The 17680-nt window shown below is 43.4% G+C and overlaps 1 protein-coding gene across 1 annotated transcript in view; it reads right to left on the bottom strand.

Moving 5' to 3' along the window:
- The window catches only part of SNX6 (sorting nexin 6), a 58439-nt gene that overhangs the window by 22829 nt on the left and 17930 nt on the right, over positions 1-17680 (bottom strand). Inside the window, exons 6-8 of the mRNA XM_040968368.1 lie at positions 17241-17364; positions 6547-6642; positions 2908-3013 (exon numbers count right to left, since the gene is read on the bottom strand). Of these exons, the coding sequence (XP_040824302.1) occupies positions 2908-3013; positions 6547-6642; positions 17241-17364 (326 nt within the window). The remainder of the gene's footprint in view (positions 1-2907; positions 3014-6546; positions 6643-17240; positions 17365-17680) is intronic.

The raw sequence follows: 17680 nt of genomic DNA, 5'->3' as shown, positions 1-17680 counted from the left end.
TGGCCCTGGCTTGGGAGTGTACCAGCAGACTGAAGATCTCTGTGACTTTGATTTCCTTTCTTTCTTCTTTTTTCTTTTTAAAAGATTTATTTATTTTTTATTGCAAAGTCAGATATACAGAGATGAGAGAGAGGAAGATCTTCCGTCTGATGATTCACTCCCCAAGTGACTGCAACGGCTAGAGCTGCGCAGATCCAAAACCAGGAGCCAGGAACCTCCTCCAGGTCTCCCACATGGGTGCAGGATCCCAAGGTTTTGGACCATCCTTGACTGCTTTCCCAGGCCACAAGCAGGGAGCTGGATGGAAAGCGGGACTGCCAGGATTAGAATCGGCACCTGTATGGGATCCCAGAGTGTTCAAAGTGAGGACTTTAGTTACTAGACCACTTCACTGGGCCTGTGACTTTGATTTTTCAAAAGCAATCAACCAATCTGAAGAAAAAAAAATTGTGGAGCCAGCATCTGGCAGATCAGTTGACACAGTTGAGGGGCCAGCATTGCAGTGTAAATGAGTTAACCTGCCATACGCAACAGTTCAAGTCCTGGATGCTCAGCTTGTGACCCAACTCCTGCTAATGTGACTGGGAAGACAATGGAAGATAGCTCTAGTACTTGGAAACCTGACACTCATATGTGAGACCAACCTGGAATTTGTAGGTTCTGGTTTCAGCTGGCCCAGACCTAGCTATTGTCATTTTGGTTGTGAATTAGCAAGTAAGACCTCTGTCACTCTGTCTTTCTTTCTTTCTTTTTTAAGATTTATTTAATTTATTGCAAAGGCAGATATACAGAGAGGAGGAGAGACAGAGAGGAAGATCTTCCGTCCAATGATTCACTCCCCAAGTGGCCGGTGCCAACCCGAAGCCAGGAGCCAGGAAATTCTTTCTGGGTCTCCCACATGTGGGTGCAGGGTCCCAAGGCTTTGGGCCGTCCTCTACTGCTTTCCCAGGCCACAAGCAGGGAGCTGGAGGGGAAACGGGGCTGCCAGCATTAGAACCGGCGCCCATATGGGATCCCGGGCGTGTTCAAGGCGAGGACCTTAACCATTACGCTATCACTCTGGGCCTCACTCTGTCTTTCAATTGAAGAAATAAATCTTTTTTAAGAAAAGATTTATCTGTATTTGAAAGGTAGATTTATCAGAGGGAGAAGACACATCGAGAAAATGATCTTCCATCCACTGGTTTACTCCTCAAATGGCTGCAAAGCCAGAGCTGAGCTGATCTGAAGCTGGGAGCCAGGAGCCTCCTCCAGGTCTCCTCCCACATGGATGCAGTATCCCGAGGACTTGAGCCATCCTCTGCTACTTTCCGAGGCCACAAGCAGAGAGCTGGATTAGAAGTGGAGCAGCTGGAATAGAAGTGACACTCATTTGAGATGCCAGAACCACAGGACAAAGGAGTGGCCTGTTATTCCACTACACCGATCCAAACATAAGTCTTACAAAAGAAAAAAAAAAGGGGCAAAGTTAACAGAAAGAGAGATGGGGGAGGGTTGGAAAGGAAAGAGATCCTCCATCCATCCACTGGTTCACTCCCAAAATGGCCACAATCGCTGGAGTTGGGCTGGTCTGAAGCCAGAACCAAGGAGCCTCATTGGGGGTGCCACATGTGTACAAGGACACAAGCACTTGGGCTATCTTTCATTGCTTTTACAGGTGCACCATCTGGGAGCTGGATCATAAGAGAAGCCAGATGCTTAACCTACCTACTATGCACAAACTGCTCATCTCAATTGCTACACTTTCAAAGAAAACTTTCATACTTCAGTGCTTTAGTATATAAAAAGTGCTTTACACATATCTTTGATTTCATTACTTCGAATACAAAACAACGTGGTCTTAAGAGTATATTTTTATTATAAGTATTTTTAAAGCTTCTTCTCTTATTTACTAAATGCATTTTTAAAAAGATTTATTTATTTTTATCAGAAAGGTAGATTTACAGAGAGACAACTTCCATCTACTGGTTTATTCCCCAAAAGGCCACAATGGCCTGAGCTGAGCTGTACTGAAGCCAAGAGCCAGGAGCTGCTTCTAGGTCTCTCATGTGAGCTACAGCTCAAAGACTTGAGTCATTCTCTGCTGCTTTCCCAAGTGTGTTACCCTGAACCTGGAGTAGGTAGGAATCAAACTAGTGCTCATAAGGCATTCCAGTGGCTTTATTCACTGCACAGTTCCTTATTATAGTTATATTCATTGTTTCATCAAGGATATTCTTAATGTTAAGTCCCACTTTTTAGAATTCTTAAGTGTCTGATGAGAAGACAGCAACTATCGGGCCCAGTGCCATAGCCTAGTGGCTAATGTCCTCGCCTTGCACGCACTGGGATCCCATATGGGTGCTGGTTCATATCCTGGCTGCTCCATTTCCTTTTCAGCTCCCTGCTTGTTGCCTGGGAAAACAGGAGGAAGACCCAAAGCTTTGAGATCCTGCACCTGTGTGGCAGACCTGGAAGAATCTCCAGGCTCCTGGTTTCAGATCGACTCAGCTCTTGGCCACTGGGGCTACTTGTGGCATGAACTAGAGGACGGAAGATTTTTCTGAGTCTCCAGTCTCTTTGTAAATCTGATTTTCCAATAAAAATAAATAAAATTAAAAAAAAAAAAGACAGTAACTATCAGTGCAGCTTGGTGCCACTGTCTCAAGACATCAGCAGTTATACTCATTTTTTCTTTTGTAATTTCTGTGTTACACAGTAACAAAGATAAAATTATCACAATGTTTTAATGAAATGTTTTAATTCACAGACTCACTCTAAAAGGTTCAAAGGTCTTGAGATCCAAATTTCATGAACCAGTTCAAGAAATCACTTTTCTATAACAAAACTCTTAGAAACTGTAAACAACATGCCAATGTTATACTTGTGAGATTCAAAATGTAAGCATTAACAAGAGAAAAATCTTACTTTTGTGGGATCTTGTCATCTTGTCAGATTTAGCCGATGCATCCTTAACCCGGTTATGATATTCTAAAAGAAATGTTCGTTCATGCTCAAAGAAATCATCTACATCCTATAGGATCAACAGAAAATGTGCATTTTTTCACTTATTTGTTGTAATGTCATACATAAATCACTTCGTGTTACACAAGATCACCAGTGAAACAGTACAGCTATTCTCTGTTAACCAAATGATCTACTGATTTCATCAATAAGTTAAGAATTTGTAAGACACGTATTTCTGTTAAGAAACCTATGGTATTTGTAGTTAAACTCAGTGTTCTTTACCAAGTTCATGTTCACACACTACATGCTGAAAAAGGTTTTGCTTGTGACATGCTTGCCCAGCAAACCCTTCTGCCGATCATGAGTATTCTATGGCTTTTTGCAACCAGGATTTAATTTCCTTACATTTTGATGCTTCTTACGCATTAACACAAACATTTTTCTTAGCTAGTACCACTACTGTTGACCATGATTTTGACAACTTAATTGGTAAAATAATGACTAATGTTTGAATGAGCCATATGCTGATGGACAATCCATTTTCTTCACCTTCACTGTATCTGTGGTGAGGATGAACAAATTGTTTTTGAGAACGAAAAAAAAAAAAAAATCAGGGCATACTGAAGCAAAAATATATGGTTTTGTTTTTAATCTAGAATGCATTCTTTGGCTTCCTGGCCTCGCCCATTACGGCTCTCACCAATAGCTTTGGGGAACATGGTCAAGTTAGCTACCTGGGAACAATGGTCAGGTCAAACACTTTTTTTCTTAGATTTACTACTCTTTATTGGAAAGGCAGATTTATAGAGAGAAAGATCTTCTATCCTCTGGTTTACTCCCAAGCTAATCTGAAGCCAGGAGCTTTTTCTGGATCTCCCACAAGAGTGCAGGGTATGTCCCAAGGCTTTGAGCCACCCACCCTCTTCTGCTTTCCCAGGCCACAAAGTAGGGAGCTGGAAGGGAAGTGGAGCATCCGTGATCCCAATCAGTTCCCATATGGAATGCCATGCTTGGAGTGAGAGGATTAATCAACTGAGCCATCAAACCATGCTCCTTGTTTTTCTTTCTTTCTTTTTTTAAGTCAGGCTAACTACATACTAAAACTAAATGGAACTTTTTCCTTTCTAAATTAGCAACCATTCACTGGAAGAAAGTCAGTTGATATGAGGTAATTTGAAGACCATATCAACAAAACACAAATAGCAAGAGTTGCTACTGACAAAACATCATTTAAAACTTCTAATTCTGGGCAGATGTAATGGCTTAAAGCACTAATCATCTGCCTGCAAGCCCTAACATCCGGTATGGGCACCGGTTTGTGTCCCAGCTGCTCCACTTCTGATCCAGCTCGTTGCTTATGGCCTGGGAAAGCAGCAGAGGGTGGCCTTTGGACCCTGCATCGATGTGGCATCAATTTAGCTGCAGCTATTGTGGCCAGTTGGGAAGTTAACTGACAGATCTTTTCTCTGTCTCTACTTTCTCTGTAAATCTACCTTTTCAATAAAAGTAAATAAACGAAAACAAACAAAAAAAACACAACTTAAAATTTAGGGGCCAGCATCATGGCCCAGCTGGTGTTGTTTTAAGTCCTGGCTGCTCCACTTTCAATCAAGCTTCCTTTTAACACGCCAGGGAAAGCAACAGAAGAGAACAAGAGTGCTTGGGGCCTGCTACATATGGGAGACCTGGATGGAGTTCCTACCTCCTGGCTTTGGTCAAAACGACCCTGGCTATTGTGGCCATTTGGGAGTAAATCGGCAGATGGAAGAAGCTCGCTCTCTCATTGATTATCACTGTGTTTTTCAAATGAAATTTTTTAAAAATTTGGCAATTCATAGGGTCAACACAATAGCCTAGTATCTAAGGTCCTCACCTTGCACACACTGGGATCCCATACAGGTGCTGGTTTGTACTCCAGATGCTAGACTTCCTCTCTAGTTCCGTGCTGTGGCCTGGGAAAGCAGTCAAGGATGGCTCAAGGCCTTGGGACCGTGCATCCATGTGGGAGATCTGCAGGAAGCTCCTGGCTTTGGATCAGCTCAACTTCAGTCATTCTGGCCATCTGGGGAGTGAACCAGAGGACGAAACAACTTTCTCTGTCTTTCTTTCTCTCTGTAAATCTGCAAAGTCAGATATACAGATATACAGGGAGGAGGAGAGAAAGAGAGAAAGATCTTCTGTCCAATGAACCACTCCCCCAGCAATTGCAACAGCCGGAGCTGAGCCAATCTGAAGCCAGGAACCTGGAGCTTCTTCTGGGTCTCCCACATGGATGCATAGCCACTGCTTTCCCAGGCCACAGGCAGGAAGCTGGATGGGAAGCGGGACTGCCTGGATTAGAACCAGCACTTATATGGCATCCAACTCATTCAAGGCGAGGACTTTAGTTACAGGCCACCGTACCTGGCCCAAAATTTAGCAATTCTTAAGGACTTTTTTAGATGTAAAGAGTGGGATAAATCTATCTTTCCATAATTACAGTGAAGTGTGCTATCAATCAAAATTATATTCATGTTCAAGCATCAGTTGTTTTTTCATTAACAAAGTTAACAATCATAACAGTGATTTACACTTAACTTAAAAAAATGCTTAATATTAATGCATAAGAATCATCAAAATGAAAGGAAGTTGATTCTTCAATAGGAAGAACCAATAACACATACATTAGTAATATTCCAACTGTGCTGTCTCTGAATAATCAGAGTACATTTTAATTAAACAGAATATACTCAAGCTTTATTGTATATTTACCTATAATAACAAGCAATAGCATCCAGAGCCATTATTTCATAGCTTTTGCCTGATAATATTTTTCTCATTTTAATAACTGCAAACAAATTAAATTTTTTGCCATTATTACAACGTCATTAAGAAAATTTAGACCAACAGCTTTCTAAGTATTTTCACACACTTTATCATTCAGTCTTAGCAACAATCTTGTGAGCTAGGCTAGTATTATTAACCTTCAAAATGAGGAACTGAGGATTCAGTGAAAGAAAATGATTTTTCCACGTAGCTATCCCCAGGCATACCAAAACTTCAATTGTGTTTTTCTAGCTCTAATCTTAACTTAGGAATACCTTGGAGTGTTGCTAGGCTAAGTAAGCTAAAGATAAGTGTACAAGCAGAGGCAGGCTCTTGGCTACTCTGCAGCTCAATCTGTCCCACACCTCAAGGAGCTCTTGTGCATGGCAGGTAAACATTCCAGCTTGATGTCTTGTCTGCCATCCCTTCTCTCTCCATCCCCAGCTGCTCCTTGTTACAGTCACTCCTTGTTCACCCAGGGAAGCTATCCACACAAGACCTGAAGGCTTGGGACAGGACAATACACTGGGGGCAATTTCTTCCAATGGACTGATCGGAAGAAACAAACATGAGTTCCAGGCAGATTAATACCCTTGACTACAAACTTTACATCCCCTGGAGAAGAACACTTCTTAGAAAGGAACCCAAAGTATGGAGTACCATTTCCCAGACTCAAGGATTTTACTGTTCAAAGTTTTCTTTTACTGTTTTATGTTTTAGCACATTGGATATCTCAATTGATTTCCCTCTAAAGAGTTCTCAACCAATACCACTGTGAATCTAAAAAAATCTTACCTTTACTCCAGAAACAATTACTCCATCTGCTGACTTAACCATGTTTTTAAAGAAATCTTCAAGTTTCTCCTTTTTATTTTTACCTCGAACACTCAACTAAAAAAAAGGGTAATTTACATTAGTATTAGGCTACAAATGGATAGTGGTGTCTTCTATATTCTTTGACATTTAAATGACATCAAAAGCACCTCAGTTATCAAACTTAACAAAAAGATATTCTGCAAATTCCTTATTCTGAATTAACTTAAATATTCTTTTGCCTTGTTTTGAGGGTCAATGGCTAATGGGACAACAGAAGATAGCTTTGAATGGCATGATCATCTAAGGGCAAACTGAGCAGCAGTTCTTTGGCCCTTAACACCTGTTTGTAGTATGAAGGAACCACTTAAAAGGAACATAACATCTGACTTTCTTATGTTAATATATTACCATGATCCTACTTTAATGCATTATGATTCACAAACCTCTACTATGTTTGCAACTAAGCGTTACCTCCATCCCCAAGACAACACTACTAAAAGGAGGGTTCTTGGAGAAGTGAGAGCAAAGCCTTAAATGGGATTAGTATCCTGGGTTGGGTGGGTGGTGTATGAAAAGGGGTAGAGCTGGTGCCAGAGGACAGCACTGTGGTAAAACAGGTTTAGCCACAGCCTATAACAATAGCAACATCCCACACAAGCACCTATTCAAGTCCTAGCCACTCCACTTCTGATCTAGCTCCTTGCTAACACACCTGTGAAAACTGTGGAAGATGGCTGATGTCCTTGAACCCACATGGGAGACCCAGAAGAAGCTCCTGCTTTGATCAGTCTCAACCCTGGTTGTTGTGGCCACTTGGAGAGTGAACAAATGGATAGAAGATCTCTCTTTTTGTCTCGCAAATCAACCATAAAATTAAAAAATTTGTTAATATTTTTAAAAAAAGATTTATTTTATTTTTATTGGAAAGGTGGATATACAGAGAAGAGAGACAGAGGAAGATCCCCCGTCCGATGATTCACTCCCCAAGTGAGCGCAATGGGGCTGATGCTATGCCAATCTGAAGCCAGGAGCCTCTTCTGGGTCTCCCACATGGGTGCAGGGTCCCAAAGCTTTGGGCCGTCCTCTACTGCTTTCCCAGGCCACAGGCAGGGAGCTGGATGGGAAGCGGGGCTGCCGGGATTAGAACCAGCACCCATATGGGATCCCGGGCGTGCAAGGCGAGGACCTTAACCACTGCACCATTGCGCCGGGCCCCCATTAATATTTTTTTAAAGATATATTTATTTTTATTGGAAAAGCATATATACAGAGAGAAGATACAGGGAGAAAGATCTTCTGCCCACTGATTCACTCCCCAAGAGGCTGCAACAGCTGGAGGTGAGCTGAGCCAATCCAAAGCAAGAAGCCAGGTGCCTCTTCTGGGTCTTGGAAGGCTTTGGGCCATCCTCAACTGCTTTCCCAAGCCACAAGCAGGGAGCTGGGTGGGAAGTGGAGCTGCCGGGATTAGAAGCAGCACCCATATAGGATCCCAGTGCGTTCAAGGTGAGGACTTTTAAGGGTATATTTTTCTGAGAAGAGATTCTATGAGTTTTTTTTTTATTATTATTGGAAAGGCGGATATACAGAGAGGAGAGACAGAGAGGAAGATCTTCCGTCCGATAATTCACTCCCCAAGTGAGCGCAATGGCCGATACTATGCCGATCTGAAGCCAGGAGACTCTTCTGGGTTTCCCATGCGGGTGCAGGGTCCCAAAGCTTTGGGCCGTCCTCGACTGCTTTCCCAGGCCACAGGCAGGGAGCTGGATGGGAAGCGGGGCTGCTGGGATAGAACCGGCGCCCATATGGGATCCTGGGTGTGCAAGTCGAGGACCTTAACCACTTGCGCCACGGCGCCGGGCCCCAAGGTGAGGACTTACCTGCTAGGCCACTGTGCCCGTTCCCAACTTCTTCCTTTCTCACACATCTCAAATTCTACCAGCAATGTCTGAAAACCGTCCCTTCCACTAAGCCTGTATCTTTTCTTCCCTATGACTGTTAGTTAATAATCCTCGTCTTATTTCAATACATTTTGCTGCCTGCCACAGTTTTCCAAAATCAAATTTTGAGCATTTATTTCATCCGCATTCAAAATTTCATGAGGTTTCATAATGCCACACTCCTCCTTAGTACGGTAAGGAAGACTCTGAACAATCTGGTTCAATACATCTTTCCACCCACTAGCCTACTCCCACAGAACCTTATGCTTCAAATAGTTCTCAACTTCTGCTTTCTCTGTGGAATGGTCTCTTAACACCTCACCAAAAAGTTGACTTAAATTTGAACATCCAACTAAAAGAGGCATATATGAGGGGCTGGTGCTATGGTGTAGCAGATTCAGCCACTGCTTACATCACTGGCATCCTATTTGGCACTGATTCAAGTCCCCACTAATACACCTAGAAAAGCAGTGGAAGGTGGCCTAAATGCTTAGGTTCCTGACACCCATGACGGAGACTTGGAAGAAGCTCCTAGCTTCAGCCTGGTCTACCCTGGCCACCTGGGGAATGAACCAGCAGATGAACGATCTATCTCTCCCCTCTATAACTTGGCTTTTCAAATAAATGAATTCTTTGGGGTTGGGGCAATGACTGAACTAGCGAATCCTCTACCTACCAATGTCAGCATCCCATATGGATGTTAGTATGTATCCCAGCTGCTTCAATTCCTATTCAGCTCCCTGCTTGCAGCCTGGGAAAGCAGCAGTGGATGGCCCAAAATCTTGGGACCTTGCACCCGCATGGGAGACTCAGGAGAGGCTCAGCTCCAGCCATTGTGGTCATTTGGACAGTGACCCAGTGGATGGAAGATCTTTCTCTCTCTTTTCTGTAAATTTGCCTTTCTAATTAAAACAAATAAATCTTTTTTAAAAGTAAGGAATATGAAATCATTTCATTGCTATAGGCACATCTGGTACAGTGGTTAAGCTATTGCTTGGGACAACTGCATCCCTTGCCAGAGCCTAGTCCTAGCTCTGTCTCTGATTCTAGCTTATGAGAGGCAGCAAGGAATGGCTTGTGCAGTTGGATCCCTGACCACATGTGGGAAACCCATGTTAAACTTAACTTTTGGCTACAGCCTGGCAAAGCCTTGGCTGTCTACTACAGTCATACACTGTGTTGGGGGACCGTGACATAAAAATCAGTACAAAGGAGGACACAGAAAAGCAAGTATATGATCAAACACAGTGTTACTAGTGTAACTTTAGAGGTAAACACAGGGACTAAGAGGAGCTGCAGAAGAACTCAGAAGAGACATAGGGAGTGAAGGGAACACAAGGCTAGTGGTTGAATGACTGACCACCTAGTACCATAACCCATGTGAGAATTATAAAAGTTGGAATTCAGGTTGGGGTGGGAAGAGAAGGGCTGGCTGCAGGTTGCCCAAAAGGAGGGGTCTGGGGACATACTGGAGTGGCAGAAGCTGAGGGCATGTTGACAAGGGAGAAATAATTTTTGGAAACATTCACAAACTGGGTCACTGCACTTGCAGGTAAGAGAGCCAGGAGGGAGTGATTTGGAGGGGGTGAAATCAAGGGCATGTCTGGGTCAGGTCAAGGAACAGGCCCACATGGAAAACCTGGGCTGGGCAAGGCCTGAGTACCTTCCTCTGAGCAAGAGCAAGAGGTAGCAGAGCAAGGGGTAGACCATGTCAGGCTGGGTGGTAGCACCCACCAGAACATGAAAGAACTGGATCTAGGCGCAGAGTCTTTAAAAAAAAATTGTTTTTGATGATGTTTACATAGCTAAGCAAGGTTGGAAAGACTGAGGACTAGGGCAGTGTGGGTGAAACCACTATTTCCAAGTCTTCTCCCTCTTCCTCCTGTATCTGGAGGAAGGGGAGAAATTAAGGGAGAAGCTGGACCCAGCCTACCCACCGCCCCTGTACCTGGGGATGGGGAATGGCCACCTAATGTCATCCCAGAACCAATGTGGGTCCTTCTCTGAGGGTTCCGCTTGAGTGGTTTTGATAGTTTTGAAACACTGTTGATCTTGCCAATTCAAGGATGAGGAAATCCTTCCAAATTCCAGCTGCTGACACAGTCAAACCCAGAGTCTACATTCGCCCAGATATTTGCTGTCAACACTTGGCTGGGGGCAACTGAGCAATTTGTTCTGCTCTCCTTCCTCTGCTATGATACCAGATATCCTCCGCAGGTTCCAAGGGACTGCCATATCTTCCATGTGCATCTGGGCATACCATCATCCACGGCTTCATGTTTGCCACGGTTCAGGTCTAGTTCTGACACATGCACTCTACGGTCAGACCCCAGATCCTGCAATTCTCCCCATGGTTTCCCCATATAAACCTTGTCTGTGGCGATCCCAGACCTGACTCTTGTGGTTGCTAGTATGGGGTCTGGCTCAGTCACTCTTTTAGCCTATACACACACTGGTAGTTGCAACTGCTGGGTCAGTTCTATCTCCAATCTCAGCTTATGTAAACCAGTGGATGCTATGGCCCAGTCCAACCCTGCTCACCACTAACTTGGCCCTCATGTGCACCAGTGGGACCTGCAGCTTAGTTTGGACGACCCCCGGTAACCCTCACTAGGCCTGTTCCCAGCCCTGCTTCCTATGCTTGCCAGTATGTGAAGCAGATTGGTTCAGTCTGTCTCACATCCTATTCAGCTCTCATATCAATGGATGTTGAGGCATAGCTCAACCCAACCAACCCCACACCCATGCTGGTGGGTGCTGCGGCTGTCTAGCCAGACTAGCCCCCAACCCTGATTCTTGTGCCCACCAATAGGAGTTATAGTCCATCAGGGAGGTGCCCACAGTTTCCCTAACAGGCCTATTTCCAGCCCTGGCTCTTGTACTTGAAGGGTGGTTCTACAGTCTAGGTTGACAGGATTTGCCTGGGGGCAGATTCTATAGGGAATTTGTGGGTTCACCTCTGTGTGACTCAGCACCCACAGGTTTGCACAGAGAGCTTGGGAGTAGTGACAGGCTAAGCCTGGCTGCAGTATTCGCTGGCACATGCAAAGGCCAGGACTATGGGCAGACCATGCCATACAGGGATGTGGCACCTGTTGGAACACGTGAGATCTGGGGCTGGGAGCAGGCCTGGTAGGGGAACTAAGAGAAATCCCCTGTTAGGCTATAGCTCCTGCTATGGAGAATAGCCAGGGCTGGGGGCAGGCCAGGCCAGCCAGGGCTGCAGCACCCAGTGGCAAGTGCCAAGACTGGGTACAAGTCCTGTCAGGCTGGACTGCAGTATACCCTGGCAGACACAAGATACAGGGCTGGAAGTGGGCCTAGTAGGTGAACTGCAGGCACTCTGCTGCTGGGCTGCAGCTCCCAGTGGTGAACACGAGAGCCAGGGCTAGAGGCAGTTGAGGCTGGTGAAAGCAGCAGTATCAGGCATATATGCGGGGAGAGCATATATGTGGGGGCATGTTGGACTGAGCTAAACTGCAGCATTCATGGGTATGCAGGACAGCCAGATGGGATGCAGGACAGACTGGGCTAGGCTGTAGCACATGTCAGCACAAGCAAAAACCAGGGCTGGGAGTAGGCCTGGTGGGGGATGTAGGGTGTTTCTCTGACTAGGTCCAGGCACCTGCTGATATGCATAAAGATCAGGCCTGTGGTGAGCTGGGTTGGGTAAGCTGTAGCACCCATTAGTTCATGTGAGAAATGGAGCTGGGAGCGGAACTGACCAGGCAATTACATCCACTGGTATGTATATTGGCTGGTGCAAGTGGCAAACTGAACCTGGCGCCCACAAGAGTCAAGTCTGAAATCACTCCTGGCAAGGTTTCTTGGGGGACTTTCCAACTAGACCACTAACTCAAACGCAGTCATAGAGGAAGACCACAAAATATGTACAACCTTAAAGTCCATGTATTGGGACTGGGCCTTCTCAGCTGCTGGTGCTTGTGCACTGGATAGCATGCCCAGATGCATAGGGAGAACATGATAACTGGCTCATCTAGGTCAGTAGAGGACATCAAGTGCCATGTCAGAAGATGAAAAGCAAAAGGAATTGGACTACTCTCCTGGCCAAGTTTTGCACCATGTTCCTGGACCTGGTTAGCCAATAGACCTTGGAAAGATTTTCTCAACCCCAGTGCAATGAAACCATGATGACTCAGAACTATTAAAACCACTCAAGTAATACTCTTAGAACACTCTTTCCCACATCAGGGTCTCTAAGGTATCATCAAAGAACCAGCCCCTATCTCCAGATATAGTTTGACAGCAAGGAGTGCCTCCCACCCCTTCTCCTTCTGTGGACACAAGAGAAAAAGTTGGAACATTTGTGCTATCCACCTTTCTCCCTACCCTAATTAGAGACCCACAAGGACTTTGTCCCTCTCACTACGTAAAACAATTAAAAATGTTTAAAAATCTACTTTTCATGGTAAGTACACTAACAAATTAGGAATACAAGGAAATATCTTCATAAAGAACATCTGCCAAAAACTTGTAACTAACATCATACTCAATGATGTAATAATAAACATTATCTCCCTTAAGGTAAAAAAACAAAAAGAACTTTTGTAGATAGGGCAGTTACACAAGAAAAAGCAATGAGAAGCAACCAGACTGGGAAAAGAATAAAAGCAAAAACAAAAATCTGAAAGTTGACAGACGTGGCTCCTAAGGCAGCTGAGTATTGCAGAGATTACAGAAGGAAAGTTTAACAATTTGATTTCTGATTGGGTGCCATTTCCCTGTGAAGGCGGTCATCTAACCTAGATGAACTGTTCTGAGCTGAAACTAGCTTTTACAAAAAATGGAAGACTCTAAAGATTTAAGTTTGATAGGAATAATAGAGAAGGTACTAGATACTGTATGAGCAAGAAGTAAAAGTTGGTGATTAAGGATCTAGATCAATGAGTGAGTCAAAAAACATAAAAAAGAAAAAGAGGTTCACTGCCTGCTGCACCAGTATTCCATATGTGTGCAGGCTCAAGTACTAGCCCAAATCCTTGGGGATCTGCATTCATACAGGAGCCTTGGAGCTTGGAAGAAGCTCTGGGCTTCTGGCTTTGGATCATCTCAGGTCTGACCTTTTGGCCATTTGGGGAATGAATCAACACATGGAAGATCTTTTTCGTTGTCTCTCCTCTCTCTCTGTACCTCTGATGTTCAAATAAATAAATAAATAGATTTTTCTAAATAAATAAATAAGAAGTAGAGCAGCCAGGACTAGCTGTTACGTACAGAATGCAGGCATCATGTAGCAGCCACAACATTGGTCTCTAAACAAATTTTTTAAAAAACAGATGTCTGTACAATTTCAAATAATAATGTCTGTGGCAATAGGGCAGAGAACCTGATGAAGCAACTTGAGTCCAAGTGACCTTGTACTGATGGTATCATGCCCCACTACATGCTTATGTTGTACCATCAAAATCATTGCTAAGGTTTTAGCCCAGGCTGTAAGCAAAAATCAGACTTAGAGACGAAGTAGAAGCCAGCACAGTGACAAAGCAGGCTAATCCTCCACATGTGGTATCAATCCCCTATATAGGAACTAGTTCCAGTACTGGCTGTTCCATTTCTAATCCAGTTCCCTACTGATGTGCCTAGGAAAGTAGTGGACAATGACCCAAGGCTTTGGGCCCCAGCACCCATGAGGAGACCCTGAGGAAGCTCTTGGCTTCAGATCAGCTCAGCTCCAGCCACTGTGACCATTAAGGGAGTGAGCCAGCGGATGGAAGATGTCTGTGTCTCTCCTCCTCTCTGTAAATCTGTCTTTCAAATAAAAATAAATCAATCTTTAAAAAAAATGTAAAAAACAGAAATGCTCTATGTCTTGAGACAAATGTATGCCCATGTGGACCTTCAATTATGGTGGAGCAGGTTTAGGAAAGTGGGTGAAACAAACATTTCAGTTCTAAATTTTGTTTCCTCCTGTGTGTGGTCGGTGGGGAAGGGAGGGAGCTGCTATGCTATACTTATTTTTGTCTAAAATTATTAATTACTCTTGTTATCAATACAGGCTTCAACATCTGGATCAGCCTTCCACATTTTTTTTCCCAGCACTACAAAGAAATCACTAAAGTTCAATCACCTTAATCTTTTTGCAAGGTGACAGTTTTTAGGCAGGAACGATAATTAGCAATCTGCAGGTCAGTTATGCTGACCAAAAGTCAGTGATGTGTGGCCAGCATGATGGGTTGTGGTTTCTCCAGCAAAGCTGCTGCCCATAATGCCAGCATCCCATATAGGGACCCGTTCCTGTCCCAACTGCCCCACTTGTGATCCAGCTTCCTGCTAATGGCCTGGAAGAGCATCAGAGGATGGCTCCAGTGTCTGGATCCCTGCCACCCACATGGCGGACCCGGATGAAGCTTCTGGCTCTTGGCTTCAGCTTTTCCTGGTGCATGAACCAGCACAGGGAATTATGCTATCCCTCCCTTTCTCTCTCTGTAACTCAAAACAAAACACTTAAAAGTCAGATTTAACCCTAAGTAACCTTGAAATCTTTTTTCCCCAAACATTTATTTTATTCATTTGAGAGAGTTACAGAGAGGGGCCAGGTGTGGTAGCCTAGCGGCCAAAATCTCTGACAGCTGTGGCCACCTGGGGCGTGAACCAATGGATGGAAGATCTTTCTGTCTCTCCTTCCCTCTGTAAATCTGACTTTCCAAAATAAAAACAAATAAATCTTAGAGAGAATCCTCTAGCCACTTCTTAGATGACCACTGTTGGGCCAAGCAGAAATGATTCCTGAAGGAGCTGAGTGCATCAGAAGACAAGGAAGTTTATCACAGGCCAGGAACTCCTGGTAACCTTGCAACACCAAGCAGCCGACTGAGTCCTGGTGTTGTCTCCTTCCTGCCCTCCTCCTGCCACAAACAACAGAAGAGAGCTTCTCTAGCCTCAATGCTACCTTTGACAAGGTCAAGCAGACACTCCCATCCAGAAATGTTTGGAATGCTGAACATCTACACCCACCATGACGTCACAAGCATGCACAAACTGAAGAGCTGCTATCTTTCCCCCTCACAGGGTCACCAAGCCATGTGGAAGTGGTCCTGGGCTGTCTCCCACTAGGGAGCAGTCTGTCAGACTTTCTTGCTCCTGATTAATCAAGCCCTTTATCTAAACTAAAAGATTTAACTGCTTTCATGTGGATTTCATCCTCTACCAGTGGGCTGCTGCTCTCCTTCGCTTTGAGAGAAAACCCTGTGTGGACCCTGGCTACTGACAATAAATCTGTGAGTTTCATGGTGTATGGTGTGGGTTTGTGACTCAAAAGCACAATGGCCAGGTTGAAGCCAGAGGCCAGCAACTTTATCCAAGGAATTGGGCTGACTTTCACTGCTTTCTTAGACACATTAGCAGGGAACAAGTTTGGAAGAGAAGCAGCAAGGACTGGAACCAGTATCTATATGGAATATTGTTGCAGCTGGCAACTTAATAATCTATTTTGACACAACATTGTCCCCCAACCTCTGAATTCTTCAGCTCATGCATATTCTGGGAATTCTACATAATGTTTCAAGACTTGAAACTCAAATTTAAGAAACATTAATGAATTTGATAGCCCTCCTTCTATTAATCACAATTCAGTATTTAAAAAATCAACGTCCTACATAGTAAAGGTTGAGTAGTCCTTATTCCAAGTGTGTGAGACCACAAGTGCTTTTAGATTTTGAGGTTTTTTCAGATATGGAAATATTTGCACAGACTTATTGGTTAAGTATCCCTAATCTGGAATCTAAAATCTGGAACATTTTGAGCACAATCATGTTGAACTAAAAAAGCTTTAATTTCTGATTCTCATATTAGGATTACAAATGCTCAATTTATAACATAAATTCCCTGAATTTTCAATTAATGTCCTTAAATTCTACCAAAATATTACTGAAAATGCATCACTCTTAACCCCCTTGATAAGAAAAAATAATTTTGTAGAGACTGAATGTTTGACATGTTACAATGTTACTATGTTTGACATAATATAACTTTATAAGAAAGAAGTAAGTGTTTAGAGAAAGAAAGAAAGGAAGAAAGGAAGAAAGGAAGGAAGGAAGGAAGGAAGGAAGGAAGGAAGAAAGGAAGAAAGAAATAAAAAAAGAAAGGAAGAAAGAAGTGTTTAGAGATCCACATCACGGTGTAATAGGCTAAGCCTCTGCTCTCAGCATCAGCATTCCATACGGGCACCAGTTCATGTCCCAGCTGCTCCATTTCCCATACAGCTCTCTTATTTACAGATGGTTCAAATTCTTGGGCCCCTGCACCCACATAGGAGACCCAGAAGAAGTTCCTGGCTCCCGGTTTTGGATCAGTTCAGCTTTGGAGCCACTTAGGGAGTGAAGGAGCAGATGAAAAGACCTCACTTGGTTCCTCTCCTTTCTCTCTGTAACTCAATGATGTTTGATCCTCAAATGGTCTTGTAATATTTTTCTTTTTAGACAGCACTCCATATGGCTTTTGTAGTGCATACATGTCTCTAAGGACTTGTGCTACTGTTCCATTTGCATTTCTCCCTTTAATCAGCATGGCATTTTTAACATTTTGATTAAGATTCAGTTCTCTCCTCTCAAGGAATCTTTTGGCCCTTATTGTTTTGGATTTTACAATCCAATCCAGAGGGTCCATTCCCACCCCATGGATAAATATTCTTAAAAAGACCTAATTTGTTTCTAACTACTCCTTGTCTTTTCATATAACTACAAACTTGATTACTGTTCTCATCAATTTGATACTCACATCTTGATTATATTCCAAGAAGACATGGAAATTTAAATCTTTTCTCAGAATAGGATGTGCTGCCACCCGACATAGGAACACTTCATGCATTGCAACTGTCTTCTTAAATATTGCCAAATATTCACTAGAAGCAATGCACAAAATTAAACATTAAAAAACCATACCAATTAAAGTCATCTACAAACATTTTTCTAACACTCTCTGGTTTATTCTAAATGCAACCTGGAGACATTTCAGCTGAACTGTTAACAAAATGTGTTAAGATCCAGCTCTGAAAAGGATTGCATGCTAGTTAACAGTACTGATTATATCCAAACATTAGTGCTTCATAATCTCTCTTATTACACGAGTTAATAGAAGAAAGTATAGGGATGCTTGTTTTCACAGCTCCAGAAAAAAGTACTACAAATTATTTTATACAACATTATGATTCAATTTCT

The sequence above is a fragment of the Ochotona curzoniae genome, unplaced genomic scaffold (genome assembly GCF_017591425.1).
Source record: "Ochotona curzoniae isolate NIBS_2020 unplaced genomic scaffold, NIBS_Ocur_1.0 scaffold_4701, whole genome shotgun sequence".
NCBI classification, from domain to species: domain Eukaryota; kingdom Metazoa; phylum Chordata; class Mammalia; order Lagomorpha; family Ochotonidae; genus Ochotona; species Ochotona curzoniae.
This window is presented reverse-complemented; position numbering and strand designations above follow the sequence as displayed.